At 42.2% G+C, this 24056-nt stretch overlaps 1 protein-coding gene across 1 annotated transcript; it reads right to left on the bottom strand.

Annotated features, from left to right (window-relative positions):
* Window positions 1-7346: 7346 nt before the first annotated feature.
* Window positions 7347-13559, bottom strand: LOC146977761 (uncharacterized). Its single transcript, XM_085794199.1, has 3 exons — window positions 13417-13559; window positions 13162-13303; window positions 7347-10006 (listed from the first exon to the last, which is right to left on the bottom strand). The coding sequence occupies exons 2-3, from the start codon at window positions 13296-13298 to the stop codon at window positions 7435-7437; spliced, it is 2709 nt and encodes a 902-aa protein (XP_085650325.1). The 5' UTR covers window positions 13299-13303; window positions 13417-13559; the 3' UTR covers window positions 7347-7434.
* Between the last annotated feature and the right edge of the window lie 10497 nt (window positions 13560-24056).

Here is a 24056-nt window from a genome sequence, read left to right on the forward strand (position 1 = left end):
TTTCTTTCTTTGCCAGATAAAGAACAGTCCTCTGGATAAATGCCTAAAATACATAACTTAGGGCATAGAGGTACAGGGGAAGTAGTGATTTGAGAGATATACTTTAACACTTGAGCTCGCGTGTATCATTTTGCCTCATGCCGATGAACCACTTGTTTACATAGGCTGTCGTCCTTCTGCCCGATTCCACACCGCTAGATGGGAGTAATTCCTACTCAATGTCCCTTTAAATTAAAGGTAACGTAGAGTAATTCAGGGATAAGTTGAAGTACTTTTTTCACTTTTATCCTTATTCTAAACCTTTAAACGGTGTTAGCGTTTAATAGCACAAAACCAGCCTGGTGCAATCTTTTACCAAGTAAGGGATGGAATTGAGCATACTGTATATTTACTCTTAACATCCGCCTTATTCCATGTTGTAAATCTGGGCGGCAGTTGGCGCTACTTGGCTCAGGATTGGCTGTCCATTCTCCAATCTCATCATCCAATCACGATACTCCTTGTCCAATGTGAGATTGGATTTGGGCCAATCACGATGCCCGACGTCCAATGTGAGATTGGAAGGAGACCAATCACAGCGCAGCGCCGTCCTGCTGCTTCTCCTGACTTCAGCCGGCCCCGGCATTTTCAAAATCACCGGCTCAGATTCTTCAGACAGAGGACGTCAGTCTTTCCCCACAAAACAAAGGTAAATATATCGCTATATCATTGTATTCTGTCACGTTAGCTTGGTCGGTGTTGAATATGCTTCATAGAAAGAATAATATTCTTAATATAGGTTACATCGTACACTCCTATCAACACATTAAATAATTGTATTATCTCATTCTCCATTGCCTCCTCCACATCTCCACCTTTCAACAGTTTCCAGAAATATCTTCCAAATGTCATAAAATTCAGAAGCCCTCTTTCTAACAATATAGGTCAGCTTCTCAAGAGCCAAACTTGATGTTAAGTTATTCAACCATTGGGTAAAAGAGGGGCCATTAACATTCTTCCAACATAATGCAATACAGCGTTTGGCCTGCAGTAAACAAAGATCAACCATTTTTCTTTCTTTGCCAGATAAAGAACAGTCCTCTGGATAAATGCCTAAAATACATAACTTAGGGCATAGAGGTACAGGGGAAGTAGTGATTTGAGAGATATACTTTAACACTTGAGCTCGCATGTATCATTTTGCCTCATGCCGATGAACCACTTGTTTACATAGGCTGTCGTCCTTCTGCCCGATTCCACACCGCTAGATGGGAGTAATTCCTACTCAATGTCCCTTTAAATTAAAGGTAACGTAGAGTAATTCAGGGATAAGTTGAAGTACTTTTTTTCACTTTTATCCTTATTCTAAACCTTTAAACGGTGTTAGCGTTTAATAGCACAAAACCAGCCTGGTGCAATCTTTTACCAAGTAAGGGATGGAATTGAGCATACTGTATATTTACTCTTAACATCCGCCTTATTCCATGTTGTAAATCTGGGCGGCAGTTGGCGCTACTTGGCTCAGGATCGGCTGTCCATTCTCCAATCTCATCATCCAATCACGATACTCCTTGTTCAATGTGAGATTGGATTTGGGCCAATCACGATGCCCGACGTTCAATGTGAGATTGGAAGGAGACCAATCACAGCGCGGCTCCGTCCTGCTGCTTCTCCTGACCCGGCATTTTCAAAATCACCGGCTCAGATTCTTCAGACAGAGGACGTCAGTCTTTCCCCACAAAACAAAGGTAAATATATCGCTAATATCATTGTTTTCTGTCACGTTAGCTTGGTCGGTGTTGAATATGCTTCATAGAAAGAGAGAAAAAAAAAAATCGATAACAGAAACGACCTCCGCGGAGCAACGGCGGCGTAAAAAGTAAACACTCCTTATAATATGGTTGTGTTGTAACGTTAAGTCAACGAGGTAACGTTAGCTAGGCAGATATTAATGATATATGAAAGACATGAATTACTATTAAACGAAAGAGCAACGACTAACTGTAATGTTACTGTACCCCCCCCCCCCCTCCCCCCTCTCTATCACTGTAACTTACTGCTTAACGTTATCAGTAAGAGATCGGTATAACGTCAGAGTATGTTCTTAATGTACTTTTAGCACAACAGTATGAATGAAATCTGTATAGTATTCACTTCTGTTGTCATAAAAGTCTTGAATATGCACTGCTACCAGTTGATAATAAGCTACAGTACGAACCAGGGACGGTCTCATGTTAGGAAAGATGCCTTTGGTCAGAATTATTCAATACTACCGATTTTCTTTTACAGTAAGAAAAATCATAAAGTTGTGTCGTCCCTGGGTGAACTGCTTGAACCACCAACCTTTTGGTTAACAGCTGAACACACTAATCAATAATTACAAAGTTTATGAAATAATTTGTGATGAATTTCAATGTTAAAAAAATAGAGGTTGAAAGATTATGCAATTAAATCTCCTTCTTTTCTTTTTCTTTCCTTTTCCTCTCTTTTTTTCTCCCTTTTCTCTCCTTTTTTCTTCTCCCCCCTTCTTCCCCCTCCTCTTCCTTTCTCCCCCCCCCCACCCAGACTATTGTTCCCCAGCTTTAAATCTGGGCGGCAGTTGGCGCTACTTGGCTCAGGATTGGCTGTCCATTCTCCAATCTCATCATCCAATCACGATACTCCTTGTCCAATGTGAGATTGGATTTGGGCCAATCACGATGCCCGACGTCCAATGTGAGATTGGAAGGAGACCAATCACAGCGCAGCGCCGTCCTGCTGCTTCTCCTGACTTCAGCCGGCCCCGGCATTTTCAAAATCACCGGCTCAGATTCTTCAGACAGAGGACGTCAGTCTTTCCCCACAAAACAAAGGTAAATATATCGCTATATCATTGTATTCTGTCACGTTAGCTTGGTCGGTGTTGAATATGCTTCATAGAAAGAATAATATTCTTAATATAGGTTACATCGTACACTCCTATCAACACATTAAATAATTGTATTATCTCATTCTCCCATTGCCTCCTCCACATCTCCACCTTTCAACAGTTCCAGAAATATCTTCCAAATGTCATAAAATTCAGAAGCCCTCTTTCTAACAATATAGGTCAGCTTCTCAAGAGCCAAACTTGATGTTAAGTTATTCAACCATTGGGTAAAAGAGGGGCCATTAACATTCTTCCAACATAATGCAATACAGCGTTTGGCCTGCAGTAAACAAAGATCAACCATTTTTCTTTCTTTGCCAGATAAAGAACAGTCCTCTGGATAAATGCCTAAAATACATAACTTAGGGCATAGAGGTACAGGGGAAGTAGTGATTTGAGAGATATACTTTAACACTTGAGCTCGCATGTATCATTTTGCCTCATGCCGATGAACCACTTGTTTACATAGGCTGTCGTCCTTCTGCCCGATTCCACACCGCTAGATGGGAGTAATTCCTACTCAATGTCCCTTTAAATTAAAGGTAACGTAGAGTAATTCAGGGATAAGTTGAAGTACTTTTTTCACTTTTATCCTTATTCTAAACCTTTAAACGGTGTTAGCGTTTAATAGCACAAAACCAGCCTGGTGCAATCTTTTACCAAGTAAGGGATGGAATTGAGCATACTGTATATTTACTCTTAACATCCGCCTTATTCCATGTTGTAAATCTGGGCGGCAGTTGGCGCTACTTGGCTCAGGATCGGCTGTCCATTCTCCAATCTCATCATCCAATCACGATACTCCTTGTCCAATGTGAGATTGGATTTGGGCCAATCACGATGCCCGACGTCCAATGTGAGATTGGAAGGAGACCAATCACAGCGCAGCGCCGTCCTGCTGCTTCTCCTGACTTCAGCCGGCCCCGGCATTTTCAAAATCACCGGCTCAGATTCTTCAGACAGAGGACGTCAGTCTTTCCCCACAAAACAAAGGTAAATATATCGCTATATCATTGTATTCTGTCACGTTAGCTTGGTCGGTGTTGAATATGCTTCATAGAAAGAGAGAGAGAAAAAAAACGATAACAGAAACGACCTCCGCGGAGCAACGGCGGCGTAAAAAGTAAACACTCTCCTTATAATATTGTTGTGTTGTAACTTAAGTCAACCAGGTAACGTTAGTTAGGCAGATATTAATGATATATGAAAGGCATAAATTACTATTAAACGAAAGAGCAACGACTAACTGTAATGCTACTGTACCCCCCTACCCCCGCTCTATCACTGTAACTTACTGCTTAACGTTATCAGTAAGAGATCGGTATAACGTCAGTCTTAATGTACTTTTAGCACAACAGTATGAATGAAATCGGTATAGTATTCACTTCTGTTGTCATAAAAGTCTTGAATATGCACTGCTACCAGTTGATAATAAGCTACAGTACGAACCAGGGACGGTCTCATGTTAGGAAAGATGCCTTTGGTCAGAATTATTCAATACTACCGATTTTCTTTTACAGTAAGAAAAATCATAAAGTTGTGTCGTCCCTGGGTGAACTGCTTGAACCACCAACCTTTTGGTTAACAGCTGAACACACTAATCAATAATTACAAAGTTTATGAAATAATTTGTGATGAATTTCAATGTTAAAAAAATAGAGGTTGAAAGATTATGCAATTAAATCTCCTTCTTTTCTTTTTCTTTCCTTTTCCTCTCTTTTTTTCTCCCTTTTCTCTCCTTTTTTCTTCTCCCCCCTTCTTCCCCCTCCTCTTCCTTTCTCCCCCCCCCCACCCAGACTATTGTTCCCCAGCTTTGGCGCAGGTGGTAGAGCGGGTTGTCCAATGATCGGAGGGTTGGTGGTTCAAATCCCACTCTGTCCCGGTTGCTGCCGTAGTGGTTAGCGCCTTGCATGGCAGCTACCGCCATCGGTGTGTGAATGTGTGTGTTTACATGATGTAAAAGCGCTTTGGGTATCGTTGCAGGTATAGTAAAGCGCTACATAAATACAGACCATTTACCATAACTGTTTTCTCGTCTGTATACAACATCTATTGCACGTCTGCCCATCCTGGGTGAGGGAACCCTCCTGTTTTGCTCACCCTGAGGTTTCTCCAATTTTTCCCTGTTAACGTTTTTCTCCAATTGTGCTCACAAAAACTATCAACATTACTGCACAATGTACAGATCATTTATGGTGCCGCCCTCTCCCTGTTGAATGTGGTAATGTTGATAAAGTCCCTCTTCTTGGCCATCTTCCGTGTCTCCATGTCGTCGCAGGATGAAGCCTCTAAAGCAGGAATATATTGGGGCGTGACATTTAAATTACGATTGTTTTCAGCCGTCAGATTTATCAACACCGCACACTTACACACATTTTGTAAATCACATGTGACACTTGGCGCACGCTGATATTTACACCAGGATCTACACCAAATCCAGTGCCAGGGCGAGCATTGTGAGTGATTTTAGGTTAACCTTTGTCCAATTTTACGTCTTAATTTCTCCTATGTTTGAATTCATGTTGGGTGTTGCAGTGCAGGGCACATTAGTCAGTATGACTTTGTTTGATTGTTTTTTGCCACATCTGGGCCCATGGTCCTGGCCCATGTCTGCCACTGCTAATCTGTCACCTCTGTGCTGACACACTGAGGCTAGGTATGATGGTATGACTGGATCTAGGACATGACTGTACAGGATAGTGACCAGCTGCTCTTTGCATCAGATTTACTTGCCTGGGGAAAAGAACTTTAAAAAGTGACCTATTGCCTACTTACACTTCTTTTGTTGAATGCTGTAGCAGCTTTCAGCTTTATAGAATATGCAAGTTGTCGCTGTTGACTGCTGCCGGTTCATACAAAAAGTATTCTGAGAAAGGGGTTGTATCTTATTACATACAATTATATCTAATTAAATAGTATGAAAGGTCAGTGTGGTAATGACCATCTTGTTCATTTAGTAGGCAGTGTGCAATATTCAATGGGTACTTTGTAGGCTTTATGCAGGCAGTTCATTAGCAGTTGGTTCTAAACAAAGTCATTGCTTCAAATTTGATGTAGTTGTTTATTTCATCATTGTGACAAACAGAGTGAGCATGTGAGTTTTTCATGTGCATAGCATTTACTGCAGCATCAGGTGAACACAGTCTCAGTGACATGACACCTGAACCTCCACATACATTACATCTTAACTGTTTCACGGACATTCCGTGAAATGCTGCCCCATGTAAAGGCTCCAGTCCTCACCGCAGGCGGCCCCGGTTCGAATCCCGCGTCGGGCAGCCCTTTCCTGCATGTCATTCCCCCTCTCTCTGCCTCCCCCTTTCCTGTCTACCTCTACTGTGTGCTCTCAATAAAAAGGCAAAAAGCCCCCCAAAAAAAAAGTAGTTAAAACAGTCTAGCTATTAACTCATATGCATTATACTTAACATCTCAAGTATCAATGTAAAGATTTCATTTTCATGATTTCATCAATTATAGGGCAAAAACAGAAAGAATCCAACTTGTGTCTCAATTACTTTTCTCCATGTAGAATGTAAATAATCTATTTACTGAGTCAACAACTCACAAAACACATTTCAATTCCTTCAGGTTCACTTGTACTTCTTCATCAACGTCTCTCACAGTCCTTAATACAACCTGACTACTTTTTTACATACTCTGCCCGAGTGAATATCAGTCCCTTGCGTGAGACAGACTGATGTGTCATTAGTTGGATCACTTTAGTGTTAACACCCTCAGCATGACAGCCCCGGTCGAGAACCTTACTGATGGAACCAGATGTCTTGGTTGTGACCATAGATGTCCACGGGTCCTCCTGTATTGTTCACCTTGGGAGTGGAGCTGTGATAGTGAACAACAGTTGGCATTGTCCATTGTTTTTTGTCTGTCGAACTTTGTGAGTACAGTATCCCCTGGACTCAGTGGGGTTAAAATCCTTACTCTGTTCTTGAGGTTGCAGTAGTAGGGAGTGGAACAGGGGTTTCATGGTGTGTTGCCTGTGATCAAATTTATGGTCCACTTTTGTGTAACATTTCATTGACAAACTCTTTGAAATACATATATGGTGTATGGTGTTCACACGGTGTGAGGCAACTTACATTGTTTTTTTCCTCAAATTGCATTCCTTCCTTTTCTCTTTGTTCATTGCCTACTCTCTTGTTGTGTTCTGTGTGGTTGTTGAGTCCCGTACATCTACGATAGTCTAGTCTTCATCACTGCTCTCTGAGCGTCACTCAGTATACATTACATTAAAAGTCCATTCCTCCTGCACATTCTCCTCCTCTTCATAATCAAGTGTAACATCTATGTTTTAATTTAAATTAAGATTTTTTTTTAAAAAGTGAATATCCACAAGTAAAGATATAGCTCATATATAAAAACAAATATGTAGTATTTTTTAAATTTGGTAAAGACTCTGAACCCTTGAATTTATAGTGAATTTATTAATGCATTATGTTAATAAAGAGCTCATCCGATGTTGAATAACACCAGTACCAGTTATTATCAGATACGATGAAATGTTAAACCTGATCTGCCGGGGATGCTTTTTATTTGGCTTTTGAGACATTCATTGGTTGGTATGGTGGAAGGAGAAACTTCCATGATTCGGCCCAACCTGCAAGTGACTTCATGGGTGTCTTTTTCAGACTACCAGGCTGAATCAACAACTTCCAAGATTCTGCCCACTCTTCAAAGAACTTGGCTTTGGTTTCATCCTCCACCAGCATAAGCTTCTTTCCCGAAGGAGATCCTCTCTTTGGACGAGGTTGGGTTTTACCCAAAAGGTGGCATCCTGCCCACTTCCTCCCTGACTGTTTATCCGTGTTAATGTTGCCATACAAATTTCTCTTAATTTTGGTCTTTGTTGTAATCACCATAGGGTCAACAGGTGCCTTAGTACTACCCATGCCCTTGCTCTTTACACCGCCATCCTGCAGGAACTGATGGGAGTTTCCCCAAAGTCTGAGGATTGCAGGATTGTTGCTGAAGCTGGTGTTGATTCTGTTGTGTATGTTGCTTTCTCTTGACCACATAACTGTATAGTGGCATGGGTTAGGAGTGGACTCCACCCAAGGTTGTTCCACATGGGGCATGGGGTTGGCAAGTCTGAATGACCTTCCCCACTTAGATCCATGCTCACTGGCAATGGGATGCAGCTGTTGGTTAGTGCTGTTGATTTTCTTCCCATGAGATTCATAATGATTTGTTTGATGGTTCAGAAGTGACCCAGCTTTCCATGAATCCCTCCAATTTTCCTCAGGGTGTCTTTCCGTGACCATCTGATTGACAAATGACTGGATCATTTTAGCTTTGGCTGTCTGCAAATAGATCTTCTCTTTTAGGGTTTGGATCTCCATACCATGTTCCATCCTGTTGTCTTGAATCATCTTCTCAAACCATTTCTCTGTGTGGAAGACTGACCACTTCCATGCCTCCCTCCACTGCATCAGTGAGGGTTTATCATGGTGGAACTGACTTTCTGAGACCATCCAGGCTGCCTGCCAGTCAGCAACTGATCTAACACACTTCTTCTGAACTAATGAATCATCAGAATGGTGGCAAACGGTACTTGACCCTCCTTGGCTGGTTTCTGATCGGTGCTGGCCCCTAGAGAACCTCCATGATTTTTCCCAACTCTCCTCCACATTCTTTGAAAATTCCCCAAAGTAGTTTTGGTCCCTTGCCCGATCTACTCGGGGTTGGGGTGTGGGGACCCAATCCTGCTGCCAAAGTTCAGGTTCCTGAAGTCGAGACAGACAGGTGAATTTCCATGAGTCTTTCCACTCTGTGTTTGTGGACTTCATGTCTCCTCTGTTTTCTGACATTCTGAAAGGCCTCACTCTTCTTCTTTCCATCCTCAGTCTGTTTTTCAGTGTCTTCCAGGAGTCGCTCCATTCTGAGGAGAACAAGTTATTTTCCACTTGTTTAAGAAGAGGCAGCTTATATTGATTGGATTCTTTCTTTGGCCAATATATTACATCATGTTTCAGTTTCTCATATAAGAGGTCTGCTTCATTTGATGGTGAACATTGCCCCTTTGGTTTCACTTCCAGCTTCTCAGCCTCCATCTCCATCTTTGGTGGCAAGGCCTTTAGGACCTTTTCTATTTCTTCACATGGTTTTGACATGTTTTTGGTCACCTGCCATGACTTATCCCACTCTGAGAAATCATTATAGGCATTATCTGGATGTGACTTCAAGGAGGGATCAGAATTCCAATGCTTGTTAAAGATCATCATAGCTGCTGTCCAGTTAGCACACTCTGGGTTCTCAGATCCTTGGAATTGAGGAACCTGGGAGCACCCATGATGGTTGACAAACCTCCAACATTCTTCCCACTTGGAGCTCATCTCCTTAAGCTTATCTTGCTTATCAACAGACTCATCCATCAAACCACCATGCTCCTGCTCACTTGCATGTTTGGTGCATCTCCATGACTCACTCCACTCGGATGAACACAAGGCTTCATTGAGTCGCTGTGTCTCCATCAATAAGGTGAAGCATCCAGTATTCTCCCCATTCATGGATGATGTACCCTCCTTCTTATTGTTATTGTTGCTAGGTTTTCTCCAGGACATATGCCACTCCTCAGTGGATAGACCTAGGTTTAGTTCTTGTGAGTCTTCCACATTGCGGTCAGGTCTCTTCCAGAGATGAAGACTGCATGGGTTGATCATGTTGGGCCCATTTGCCCAAGGTTTACCTGCTTCACAGTAAGGTTGCTGTGTAGCAAACATCCAGCACTGGCCCCAGTCTGATATGGCTGTGCCCTCTGCTGGTGATGGCAACGATTTGCTGTACTTCCATGACTTCCCCCACACCATAGCTGAAGGTTGAGTTTGGGTGAGGAACATGAGTAACTGTAACCTGTTATTATAATTATTGTGCTGCCCCTCTTTTTTGTTTGAAGCTTGAGGGGAGAATCCTCCACTCTGGGCTCCTGGTCGGCCATGTGGACCTGGACCTGCACCACGAGGAAGCGTAGGAGGAGCCTGGGGGCGTTTACTCTTCCAGACATTGTCATTGTCTGTGTGAGTCTCAGCTGGTTTAGCCTTTCTTTCCACCCTTTTGTAGTTTCCCATTTTTGCAGTAGAACGATTTGCCCAGTCCTTGTTAATGCTATGGAAATAAATATAAGAAAAAAGACAAAATATATAAGATACAGGAACAAAATGTCCAAAGACAATGCAGCTAATCTCCACAATCTAACATTAACTTCCAAGGCATGTGTGGATTTTTCATGGTGACTTATGACATCTGTTTCTCCTTGATTGTCACATCTTTTTAAAGTATCACATCAATATTGCAGTAAGTCTATGTTAGGAATCGGGGTCCAAAATGATGGACTTGCGTCTAATACCACTGTTTCCAACAGGGAAAGGTATCAGACAATGCTTTCAAGAGCTAAAGTTGGTCACACTCTCATACTTTGCACTGTACAGTACAGTAATATATATGCAGGTTGCTGCTGCCATTCAGCATGTTTGATGTATTTATATCAATGGATCAAGTTCAGAGATGTACACCAGTATGTATAAGGGTATATACAGTATCCCTGTGCTGTTTATATTTAGAATTTAAAATTACAGGGTACAGGGTAGTTGCACTCTTGAATCCAGGGTTTTCACAAGATAATTTCAATGTATGTGAACAAAATCAAACGTCCCATTTAGACAGACCCTCCTCCCTTTCTCACTACAGAGCTCGGAGAGGAATGAATGTGAGTTTCTTTTCTCGTCACAGCTGTGAATTACTTTTTCACATGCCAACATGGGCTTCAGTGAATTGTAAAAGAAGCAGACCTCTTAGGCTGCAAGATGTTTAAAAATTTCACAACCACAAAGAGCTTCTGTTTTTCATAGAGGCTGTGTACACATAGGTAACCTGGGAATTGACAGGTCTTTAGGGATATTTTCAGAACCTATTAAAGCAGAAGTAAGCGATCCGGTCGTTTTGGCTAATGCTGCGTTCCAGGCAGGCTTTTGAAACCGCAAGTTACGGCTTCAAGTCACGACTTACGACTTTGTAGCGTTCCAGGCAACCCGCAACTCGCGTTTCTCCGACCTGTTGCCTGTGAAAGTCACTATAACGGCCACTCGTAACTTCCGACCCGTGAACTCGCACCAGATCGAACTGGTACGACTTCACAGGTCAGAAAAACACGAGTTACGGGCTGCCCTGAACGCACCATAACTTCTTGTCAGCCGATGGAGTTAGCAGCCCCCGCCCTCGTCATGGATCTATTGGTCCTCGTCCCTACGTCACCACATTCACACGCATCCCTTGGCTGCACACACAGCCCTTCATGCCGTTCTCTCTCCTCATTGGATACAAATTGTAGGATACAAGAAATGTTTTCTCTTCGGCTCAGAGCAGAGCAGAGGGACTGAGAGACCCGTGTTTCGGTCCAAACACTCTATGTAAGTGATTGCTGTCGGAAGATATAACTATTTAAGAGTTATATTAACACAAAAATATTGCTTACTTCTGCTTTAATTCCTGTTGAATTAGATGGTCTATCAGCGTGTGTTTTACACATGAAATGACTATGTGCTGCTGATGCTGTTGAACTGATTGGTACAGTATATGAACAGAATGTCATGAGACTTTGTATTTGCTGTCTCATGTACAGTAATTCTATCCCCATCCTGCCCTCCCTCAGTGTTCAGCTGCAAAATATTCGTGTCAGTTTGTTCAGGTATTTATTACTCCTCTCACTAAATGTGTTCAGCTGCCAATGCTGCCCAAAAGGTCTTCACATATAATTCATTTTTAGTACATGTTGCCACGGTTTGAGCTTTGGTTTCTGGATTACCCTCCTAACCTTTAGTCTTTGGATAGATCCAATTTCTTTCCTTTCCTTCGACACCTTAATTTTCACCTCTTTGAACATCGAAATCTTAGGCAAAAGAAACCCCAAAACAGTTACAACCTGTTTCCGTAAACTCACCATCATACCATATACTACATGTCTGCCCTTAGTAACATTCCAGCTTTCTTCTGTTATTCTGCTTCAATTTGGCTTCCTTCGTACTTTTGAGATTTCTGTCCTCTTCCTTGTGACTTGTTGGACTTGTGCCTGCTTTAGTCTGCTGTGCAATGCTTGCTTGTCTTTTTTGATCAGTAAACTTTAACTTTTTCTTTACGTAACATGCCTGTTAGTTTTGCTGTGAGTCCATTCTTTAAATACAACAGCTAGGCATCCCTCAATGATGGTTTTGGTTTCTAATGAAACTGAGAGGCCAATTAACTGACCACCTGTCACTATAATGCAGGGCACATCATAAAAACTTTCAGCAAAGGCTTAACAGCTTAATCTCCTTGACGCTGCCCTTGTTACAGGTATAAAAACTTCCCTCTCTTTTTTTTGTTAGTTTTCCCCCAAGAAGCAGGTGGTTAGGAGTGACTCTGTGATTTGTTTATACATTTATTGGTAACATTTTATTTGACGCCTATCGCTACTTATAATGAGTTATAATGCAGTTATAGCTCTGTATAACTATAGTTATAAACAGGTCAGGTCAGGTATTATAATACATTATAATTGTTAGTAACTCGTTGACAATGCCCACATTGATAATGCCGATAATGTTATAATTGGCTTATAAATCACTCCTAAATTATCATAAGGCTTTATAAGCATAACACATCACAGAGCATTTATAAGGTCAAGTATTATAATAGAGTAATAATGCTCAATAATGTGTTGTGCTTATTCTTATAAAGCCTTATGATAATTTAGGAGTGTTTATAATGATAGTTATACATGTTTACAAGCCAATTATAACACATTATAACTATATTTATAATGCATTATCGATGTGGGCGTTGTCGGCGAGTTACTAACAATTATAATACCTAACCTTATAAGTCATGATAAAATGCTTTATAGTGTGTTATGATTAATGTTATAAAGCATTATGATCATTTATGAGTGTTTATAACTATAGTTATACAGTGCTATAACTGCATTATAACTCTATAAGGATGGTTATAATGCATTATAGAGATAGGCGTCAAATAAAGTGTTACCCATTTATTTTTTAGGGTACACAGGGAGGCTATAACCTGCCAAAGATCTTTTCAAAATATATGGAATAAATTCAAATATGTAGATTCAGGTATAAATGCATTAGCTGGGATGTCTTGGTGACACCCAGTATCCAATAAAGCAAAATCAGTCACATTTCAGTGGAACTCTAGATTTTACAAGTATTTCTTTTTAAGACTTAAGACAAACTTCCCACAGAAAGACAAACAGTTTCAATCCTTACGTGGGCAAAGCACTCTTCTCCAGTCGTTCGTGCTCCAGCTGCAATTTCTGATGGTGCTCTCGCAGCCGGATCTCCCAGACGTTCATCATGATGGAGGCATCGCAGCCAACCACCTCAGGGCCCTTCTCACTAGACATTGTTTCTTCACATACAAAGACAAAGGAAAACTCTTATTAGAATTATTTTTCCATTCACAATTGCCTCAGATTTTTAGATGATGCCAATAATCACACTGCAGGGGCAGAGGTGATGTACCTTACACCGCAGATCCTCTGTGTGTAAACCCTGTGGACAGCTTCACTCCCACAAACTGCAGCTCTGGGAGTCATTAACATGCTGATAGATATTCAGAGGGCTGGAAGGTGGGGTTGAGGGGTGGGCGGGTGTCTCAGCTAAAAATATAACCCCCCCCCCCCTCTCTCTCTCTCTCTCTGGCTGTCTGTCTGTCTCTCACACGCAGTGCGCTGGAGCTGATTTACAGCTTGGGAAAATTGGATAAATAAAGTGAGTTCAGTTTTTATGAAGTGACTAACAGTGTCAACAGAGACTTAAAAACCAATCCAATCACATGGGAGGCATCACTGAGTGACAGAATGAGATCTGATCATGCTCAGTTCCACCTCTGGTTAAAGGGATAGTTCACCCAAAATTCAAATTTCACTCATTATCTACTCACCCTCATGTCGACTAAGAGCTGTGAGAATTTTCAGAGTCCTCCGTGCCTTCTCTGAGTTACGGGGGGTCCGCGCAGCAGTATTTGTCCATATAATGGTTGTCAATGGATACCAACTTTCTTCGTCCAAAAAGACACACCAAAAAACATCCAAATACCTCCATACTGCTCGTCTGTAATGTCCCTCTTGTATTGAAGCCCCAACATGAGAAATTGTTCCGCCGGCGTGATTTGCACTGACACAGGAAGAGCAGTGAACTGAGACACTGGGAGCTTCCACTACAAACAAGCTTAAAATATAGACTTTTTTTCAGAACAATTTCTCATGTCGGGCTTCAATACAAGAGGGACATTACAGACGAGCAGTATGGAGGTATTTGGATGTTTTTTGGTGTGTCTTTTTGGACGAAGAAAGTTGGTATCCATCGAACCATTATATGGACAAATACTGCTGCGCAGACCCCCCCCGTAACTCAGAGAAGGCACGGAGGACTCTGAAAATTCTCACTCTTAGTCGACATGAGGGTGAGTAGATAATGAGTGAAATTTGAATTTTGGGTGAACTATCCCTTTAATATGGGATGCACTGAGTTTATGTATGTGGAATTTGCTATACAAATAAAACTGATTTAATCACATAAATATTAATGAGACTGCATCAATATTATTTTTGATTTACCAGTCAGGCTTCGTTTGAATCTACAAGGTAAAGTAATGCCTAACGCTTGTATCTCTCCTAACATCATAAGCTCCAGAACATTTGGATAGAATCCATTTTCCACATGTGCTCTGTAGTTCTGGCCTCCTCATGGCTCATTTCTGGGTCAGCAGGAGATTTAGTAGCTACTGGGCATAGAAAATCATTTAATGAAGAGGTTTTGCTGCACACAGAGGATTAATATATACGACTATCACTAAACACATTATATTTGACTCAACATTTTTACTTTCTCAGGTGACCATTTGATATTCGACCACAGTCACACCCTCACCGTTGCCTCTCTTTACTGTAGCCCACCAGTTGTGTATGATCCGTGAGAACATGTCTGGGACATGTATTAAATGAGGTCACGTCGTCCTCCACTGCCCTCTTTTTTTAACCTGACCTTCTCAGCTGCTTCCTGACATCCTCTCCTCTGCAAATGCATGTCACATTTTGGCTTGTAGCCCCGGGTTGTATAGACTGACACACTTAAGTGATTTTTGACTACTATTTTTATCAAGTTTTCTGCTGCATCTCCTGATTGGCCACTTTGCCATGACATGTGTTGGTTCATTGTTAATATGAGACTGTTCACTGTTCACCAATTCTATACGGTTGTGCGGTGGTTAGTCCTCCAACCTCCCAGCAAGAAGGTTCTGGGTTTAAATCCTGTGGCTTGGGGTGTGTGTGTGTGTGGGGGGGGGGGACGAGAACCAGAAACTTAATAAGGAGATGGAATGGTATCCTACGCTGTGACTGATTTACAGTGGAGATATTTGTGTGATAAAATGACAACATGTGGTAATGGTGCTGGTGATAAAAATAGAGCTGTACAGTATGTCCCCTTGTCTCATCTGTGACAAGTTCAGTGCACCACCATGCTACATTTCAGACAGCATGTTGTACATCCAGTCCCTAAAAAACAAAGGTTTGACATGTTATAACCAATTTACAAAGGGTTTATGCAAACCAAATCCAGTGGCAAAGTCAGATCAAGGTATTTACTGAGCATGTTCCAACAATAGAGAAACGTTTTTTCATTCCATTCTTTCTTGCTTTTTAAGTGAGGAAACCTAGAGCAGAACCAGAACCAGAGTAGACCAGCCATCTGCTTCCACCTGGCAATAATAGTGATAACCTAAAAATAACTCTAGTATAATCATGGAGAGTCGGTGGCTTGTAGATTACGATACAATGCGATAAACTTTAATGTCACGCTCAGGGAAATTTGTCTTGGACTCTGTAGCTGCACCATAAATGCCTTGATGGCCACAATGACAACAAACAATACAACCTCACCCATACCAACAGCAGCAAATACATAACAGTATTGCACATATCCAGTGGCGGCCTTAGACATCTGGGGGCCCGTTTCAATATTTCATATGAGGCCCTACCCTGTTAAACATAAAATTATTTGCCAGCTATGTGCCCATGTGTCGCTGATGCTTTAAACCAGGGGTCTCAAACTCCCGGCCCGGGGGCCACATCCGGCCCGCGGCCCCCCTACATCTGGCCCGCGTCTTGACGTGAAAAGTAGGAAAGGCTGTCAAAGTTAATGCCTTAATGCAAAATGCTTTTAACGGCCCTATTTTTTTTAATACGCAATTAATGCGCTAACCTCGGGCGCTCATTGTTGGGGGAAACAGAGAAGCTGCTTCTCCAGACGTGATCACAGGTAGGCTGTGTGTGCGTGTCTGTGTGTGTGAGTTACTACGGTTAGCGCGACGCTCCCGTCCCCCGGATATTTCTGCAGCTGGATTCACATGATCCGGTCTGAGACATGAAACTCATGGACTGAGGAGTCGTCCTGCTGCGCTCTGCACGTCACACCGACGGTCGTATTTGTACTGTGAGGAGTCGCTCTGCTCCGTGGTCCCGGTGTCTCATACACAAACAGTGATAATCCACTGCAACATGTTGCTGTTGCTGCCGTGGTTGTGGTTGTGCGCGACGTAGAGCTGCCGCTTCGACTAGCGAGTTTTTTTTTTTCCCCCAATCTCCCGTTCATTCAGCCTGGTGAGGGAGGGAGGGGTGGAGGGGGGTGGTGTGTGTGTGTGTGTGTGGGGGGGGGGGTCTTATGATGCAGAAAACTTGCATATGTTTTTTCTCCTCATGTTCCTACACTAGAGAACTTGTTCTTCTTGTCACCAAACGAGGCTGTTCTCTCTCTCTGACAGCTGATAATACCAAATACCATGAAAATGGTATTTGGAAAGCATGGAAAGCATAAGAAACGTCCAGATCTGGATGTTTCTTATGCTTTCCATTCATCTTGCTGGTATTTCAAGCAAAAAAGAAAAATACTATGTGATTAACTCAGGACATTTAAGGATTACAAATTTTAATCGTTTGACAGCCCTAATTATCGTACAATATTTGAAAATAGACCCCGTTTTCAGAAATATTTGTGATTTTTTTTTTATATTCGTCTTGAAAACTTTAGTGGCCCTCCACTGAGATGACGGTGCCAGCAGTGGCCCCCAGCTCATTTGAGTTTGAGACCCCTGCTTTAAACCTTGAAAGGACGCAGTAACGCACTATCCATGCATCCCAGCTACGCACAACACATTAAGTGTTAAAATCACTATCAGGGCAAGAAACCAGGACTTAGCAGAAAAAACGAGGACTGAAGTTGGTTTTCATCAAAAAGCAAAATCATTATGTACATTTTCAGACATGAACAGGAATCTTAACACAGTCAAAAACTACAGGCTTTAACAATATTCTGAATTTAAATTGGCAACAATGAGAGCAAAGTGCTCCGCGTTATTTCAGCACCACGGACAAGGAAAAGACGAGACATGCGGACAGACAGACGTCTACAGGCGCTGATCCTGTCGGTGCTGCCGTGCTGGAGCAGCAGACAGACAGCTGTCTCCTCCATTATTATAAGCTGCCAATAATATCACATTTTAGTTGTGCTCTCACTGTGTTTTATTTCTCTGTTAAGTTAGGACGTACTCATAGATCGCCTGTTTGGAGGCATTTTAACCCGAGGAAAAAAAGGAAAGAGGAGGAAAGTGATTGACAGACGTCAATCATCAGGTTACGCAACTGGGCGCACGTCAGGAGGAAAGCAGGAAAAACACACACTAAGAGAAAAGGAATAATACTGGGAGAAGGAAAACGAGGGTCTATTGATAGTTTGCGGGCCGTTTTCAAAGGTAATAGCCTACGTTGTTATTGATATTTCCTGCCGTATTATTAATTAGGAGCGACTAGTAGGCTACAGTCGCGGTGTGGCATGACACGCGCATCAGTGGTTATAGAGCGGATCAGGGGTCGAGTGTGTGACCGCACGGTGGACAGAGCTGTTTGTGTGTGTGGTGGATGTAGGCCTGTGTGTGTGTGTGTGTATGATAAGGTGAAACCTATGAATTATTGTACTGTCTTTTACTTGGTGGCTGGCAGCTGGGGGCCCCCCTGGTGGCTGGGGCCCGTTTCAATTGAAACGGTTGAAACATAGGTAAGGCCGCCTATGCACATATCCCATAACATAACACATATTGCACATATCCCCTAACATAGCACATACATACACCTCATAAATTCACCATAGTAAGAGCACTATAAGGATTGCACTAATTTGTGGCTGTATGGTGAATGGCTGATTTGTAGTTTTGTTCTGTCTGAGTAATTCTCTTCTGCTTATAACTTGCAGCTCTTCATTTTAGTTGGTTTACAGGTCAATCTCCTGCAGCAACCTATAGTGAATGAGTCATGCAACTACTGGCTAGCATACCCCTTTAACATTTGGCTTTTCTCATGCAAAAGGAAAGTTTTGTCTCCCATCCTGTTTAGATCCTGTGCAGACGTAACTCATAGGCAGCCATCTTGTGTCAGTCCACTGGCTCTGACTCTGGCCACAGTAACTGTGCGTTCACACCGAAAGCGATTAAATCGCCTGTAGTCGCCCTGGCCGCTCCTATCGCGTCGCTTGTCAGCTCTAGCACTAGCAGGCCCTTGCACCAAGCGACCAAAGGGGCGGGACTTTCAAGCTGTGCTGCAGATGTGTCCATTCAGGCTCTCTCAATTTCTCCGGCTGTGAGAATCCCAGTCCGCTATTGGCTGTCGCCGCGGTCGCGCCGCTGCTCATTTGCATAAAGTTCAATCTCTCCCAACTTTCATCGCTCTCGTCGCGTCGCTCCCATCGCGTCGCTCGCATCGCTCCCGCCGCCGGTCGCTCCTCGTCGCTCCTCGTCGCCAGTGTACATTGAAAATGAATGGCAGCTGGTCGCCACGGTCGCTCCGGTCGCTTTTGGTGTGAACGCCCAGTAAGGGGGGTGATCCAGTCATCTGCACTAAGAAACCACTCATAACTCTGTGGAATTTTGACCGTATAGCTATTACTTTAATTATTTGCATAATGTTACTAAAGTACATGAAATGATTTGTCCTTTCAAAGTATGCATTGTCATAACTGCATTTCTGACGTTCATAACAAACTAAACATGCACCATTGATACTTATCAGTAGGTGACGTCACGACGCGTTCCACCTGGCCGCCGCCATGCTGGGTACCGAACACTGAGTTAACCTCTATTCAGCTCAGTGCAGCCACATCCTCTCTGACCAGAAGACTGCTGCCTGATGTAGTTTGGATATGGATATTTCTCATTTTGATGGCCTTGCCTTGAAAGCACACACGTCCAGCACCTTTCTGCTGAGACGATCTTTGACAGCGCGGTGCGCCGCTCTCTCTCCCGTTAAAACTTAATCTAGCTCACCCAGCGGACCTCTCTCTCTCTCTCCTCGTCTCTCTCTCTCTCTCTCGCTCACTGTCTCTCTCCTGTTACTTATATGTGTTTAACCAAATACACGAAAAGCCAAATCAAATCAAAAATGCGTAGCCCACTTCTTTTTTCTTTTTTAACTCACAGACATTTTCATAAAGTAATAAAATATCTGGACATTTGCCATCGTTAACATTGAGACAAAAGGCTGCAGGAATGGAAGAAGAATTCGGCAAATCATCTTATCACGCAAAAAGGCACAACAAACAGGTTTTGCACAATGGTTTGCACAAATAAGTCTTAATATGCGCAACACCTTCTCATCACAATCCACGCCATCTACACAGCTACGTTATCAGCTCAGCTGTTATTAAAACCCAACTCATCAGGACGCGATGACCACCACTCACATTAAACAAACCGTTAACTATTAATCCACACTCAAACTGAGGCAACAATAGTGTTAACTGTACTCAACAAGCTGTTATTACAAGGTTTACAACAGATATACAGACAACCTGGGGCCGTGGTGTGTGTGTGTGTGTGCCGGCGCGTGTGCGTGTATAAGAAAGGGAGGGAGGGAGGGAGGGAGGGAGAGAGAGAAAGTAGGTAAAAGCTGCTAGCTGTTAGCTACCGTAGCTCAGGCGTCGGTCTCCCGTCAGGTAAAAGCTGCTGTTTATTCCTCAGATGAAGCTCATGTTGAGCCTCTCCGGTACAGTTATCCATCACTGCTGTTGAATTAGCCGCTAAACTGCTGGACGCTAAAACCGAGGGGGCGTCTGTGTGTTTACAATTCACGAAAGCAACGTGAACGTACGTGCTGCTCACACTCAGTAGAGTGAGGCAGCCTCCCTTGGCGTAGCTAACATGTCTCCCAAGCTGTTTAATGACGGTAAAAATGAAACAAAGTAAATATCCTGCATCGTTTCTCTTTTCTGTGCTGCGCTGATCAGAGCGGCGTCCCTACCTAGTGTATTTTACTTAGCAATGATCTGTTAAACAGGAATAACAGACTGTTAAATGCAAAATCAAGATGTAAATAAATATCAGAAATATCAATAAATTATCGGAATACGACATTTAATAGTGCCATGTAATAAAAAAAGGTTTATCCACTATTTTTGTGAGATTTGATGTCACAGCCCATAGACTGCCTTTGGAAGTCGGTACCCAAGATGGCGCTGTGACCGGCTGCGAACGCTGTGTGACGTCACGTGATATCTATCAATAGGCTTATTGCCAGTCTAACAGACTGAATATAAGTGTTATCATCTACCAACATTTGGCCAATTAAAGATTATTCTCTAATGGGAATAATCAACCAATTAATACAATTGATTCATCAATCGGGGCCTACTTTCAAACTGACAATGAATATTAGACTATATCTGAATTTTGAATATATTCCCTTTGTGTTGTCTAGTATATTAATGCTGTGATTTCAGCGTTAAAGGAAAAAAGCAAGTAGTTGTGATTAATTACAACTAATGTTCTGGTCAAGACCATCTAACACAAGACTGAGTCGAGACTAAATCAATGCAAGACCATTTTCAAGGCCATTGCTGTATTTAGCACCAGCAGCTTGAAATTTACTCAGCTAAAGGTGTCACAGATTCAGCTTGGTGCAGTGACAATTTCATGCCAAAAGGCTGTGCTGAAGGTGCGCTGAAAGCTCACCAGCTCCAACCTAGTCTACTCTCAGCGCACATTTAAATGCAATAAATAGTCACAACAACCACTATTCAATGTAACTATCTATAAATCAGCACATGAATTTATCTCTATATCGATTGTCCCATCCCATTAGTCCAGTCATTTTATGAAAAAAGGTTGAACAAATTGCAACAGAAGCAAACTCAACTGATTTTGTATCCTCAACATGTCCTGAGTGAGGGGAAAAAAAGCCCTGAAGAATCCCATTAGGGGACAGTTTCGAAAAAGACCCAAATATAGCCCTATTGAATGTGAGGCATTAATTTAGTGTTACGTTTCATGGTACGGGAATTGGAGTAGGGTAAATGTGGTAATTGTTAACAGTGTTGTTGTGTAGATATCGACTTGATAAATTACCTCAGTTGATTACTTACAATTAAGACAAAACATAAAATGTAATACCTAGTGTTTTGAAATTCGGGGTTTGTTTTCTTGACCAAATTTGCATACAGTGTGCAATAATTCCACATATCCAGTTGTGGTATATAGATATTTGTTATTGCTGGGGTGGTACCTGCATGAAAATTGGAATGATTTTGCTCCAGAGGTTCATAAAGTGACCGGTGTATAGTCTTGAACATAGTTCGGACCAAGCAACGGAGGGTTACTACTTCACATTTGTCATCTTAAAAAAAAAAAAAAAAAAAAAACCCACAAAAAAAAAATATTACACCAACTGTAGCTTTAGCGTTGTCTACCATGTAACACGAGTGCTTCCCCGCACCGACAGATTTCATATCCAGTCAACGTCCTTTAGCTGCCAGTCCCCTTCCATCTCTCCCACCCCCCCTCTCCAACACCCTCTTCATCAGCGCCCATCCTCCACCATCACACACCAGCCCGCCCCCTGATTCACAAATATCGCTCTATCTATTCATTAGGATGCAATTTTGGCCCAGGGTTTTTTGTTTTTTTTTATAATAGAACTGTACTAATCAAAAACATCCATCAAAAGAGAAGTGGTCCCATCTCCTTAAGATAGGAGGGCGGAGTCATGCCATACCGTCAATATAAATAGACTGATCTTATCAGTACTATGTGGTGGGATGTGGCTATGTATAAATATAAATTTTGCAGGTCATGTGGTTTGTTGGGCGTGGGACCAATGGAGAGTCAAACTCTGGATCCAATTTTGATGGCTGGGGTAACACCACAAGCACATTTCATTGTGCCGTCAAAAACGTGGAATTGTAAAAAAAACAAAAAATTATTTCAAAAAACACCTTGTAGCACTTTTTGTGTTGTAGTAATGTAAGTAATCTAAAACCAGTACTTTTCATGGAGATATCTAAAGGTTAAAAATTCTACCCTACTTCCCACGTGAGAAAAAAGAATTAATGAGGCGTTTAATGGAATGGAGATATTGGACGTGTTTGGGTTGGGTTGACAATACACTGTCACGATCGATTGCGAGTCTGGAATAGGCTCCGGACAGGGTGAGGATCCTATTTCCTGGTGTAGTCTTCTATCTGTGGCAATTTGTGCTAAACAACAAATCGATGACCCCTTTAGTTGTGTAGGCTTAGAATTACTGGACTACATCTGATGCGGATGGCACGCTAATGGAAACTCAACCTGACTAAATTAACACAGCTGATAGTAAGAATTAATAAGTATAAAATTGTGCAGAAATAATAGGGGTCGAGAGTTAATATAAATTATGGTCAGAAAAATAGAGAGAACGCTCTGCAATGCATCCATTCTAGCCTTCTGATTAAATAAATCCCTGTAATAGCAAGATACTTGTTTATTATGTATCAGGGGGTTTTAAAGTATAGCGTAGCTGTATGTGAGTGAACAGTATTGGCGAAAAGGGGCCAGTTGTGTTTTTTTTTCTTTCCACTGGGCAAGAACCGGTTACAGTGTTTCAGGGCAAAACCTGATTATAAATATTAAAGACGCCCCCTCCCCTGCTACTTTTGCTTCATCTACCGTGGAGGTCTGTTGTGCACGATCATGCAGCCCAACTGTGAGCTTGAGGACCCTCCTACCAGACTCAAACATCTATTTTTGTTTTCTCATGGAAAATGTTTGACTGCCTGGCGTCGCTGTCTCCTTTGTCTATGTCAAAATATAAAATGACAAAATTGCAGTGTGCCTCGCCTGCAGCGCAGTTAAAGGTGAGGAGAGGAGCTCATTTGATTGGTGAAGATCTGTGTTAAACCCACTCACGCCATCCATCCTCCCTCTTTGCCACTTGCACTGGTACAGGCTGGACGGAGGCGGGACAGAGGAGGAGTTGCGCCACGCCTGTGCCTGGTCTATGAAATTAGAGCCCAAAGTCTGGATTGAACAAAATAAAACAGCACAGAACCTGCTAAAGTTTGTTACAGCATACTTTTGTAGAACAATTTTTAATAAGGGTACGTAATGTTGTTGAAGGAGAGCGATTGATACAGAGAGGCATTGGCTTTATATATGATAGGAAAATTATAAAAAAGTTGATATGTGACTGCAGTATATACGGGAGTCTTAAGATAAATTCCAGAGATCCAGCTCGACTGAGACCAAAATGTAGTATGATTTAATAACAAGAATAAACATTTAGGAGTTTAGGGGGACCTAATACGGATATTGTCTTAACACAAATCACAGCAGAGTCTGCAATCTTGTTTTTTCTTTAATTTTTTTTTTTATCAACAACCCTGTTTTTCAAACAGTTCACTTTATGTTGTGTTCCTTTTATCAGTGGCATACAAAAGAGGCCAAATATAGTTTCCTCTGTGGCTACTAAGTCTTAATGTGCTTTGGTAAACTCTCATCTGACAGCATGTCAGCATGTACAGTAGGTGTTTGCAATTTGTAAATGCAAAACTTGTATTCCTCATTCACTGCAATCAAAAAATTCCCCCTGATGAGGGTGCTGAGATGATTTCACCTCATCTTCCCTGAGCGACTGCCTTGTTTGTCTTTCCTTGGCTCAACTGTATTATACCCCTATATACCCGTTTAAACCCGCTAACAATCGGCTTTTGGTGGCAGTGGGGAAGGAGCACTGACCCGCGTCGACCCGCGTCAAACGACTCAGCAAGTGACGCTTTTAATCGGTTCGGCTCTGATCGGCTTGCAG

Source organism: Trachurus japonicus, chromosome 12 (genome assembly GCF_045865225.1).
Source record: "Trachurus japonicus isolate A0001 chromosome 12, Traja_1.0".
In the NCBI taxonomy this organism is placed as follows: domain Eukaryota; kingdom Metazoa; phylum Chordata; class Actinopteri; order Carangiformes; family Carangidae; genus Trachurus; species Trachurus japonicus.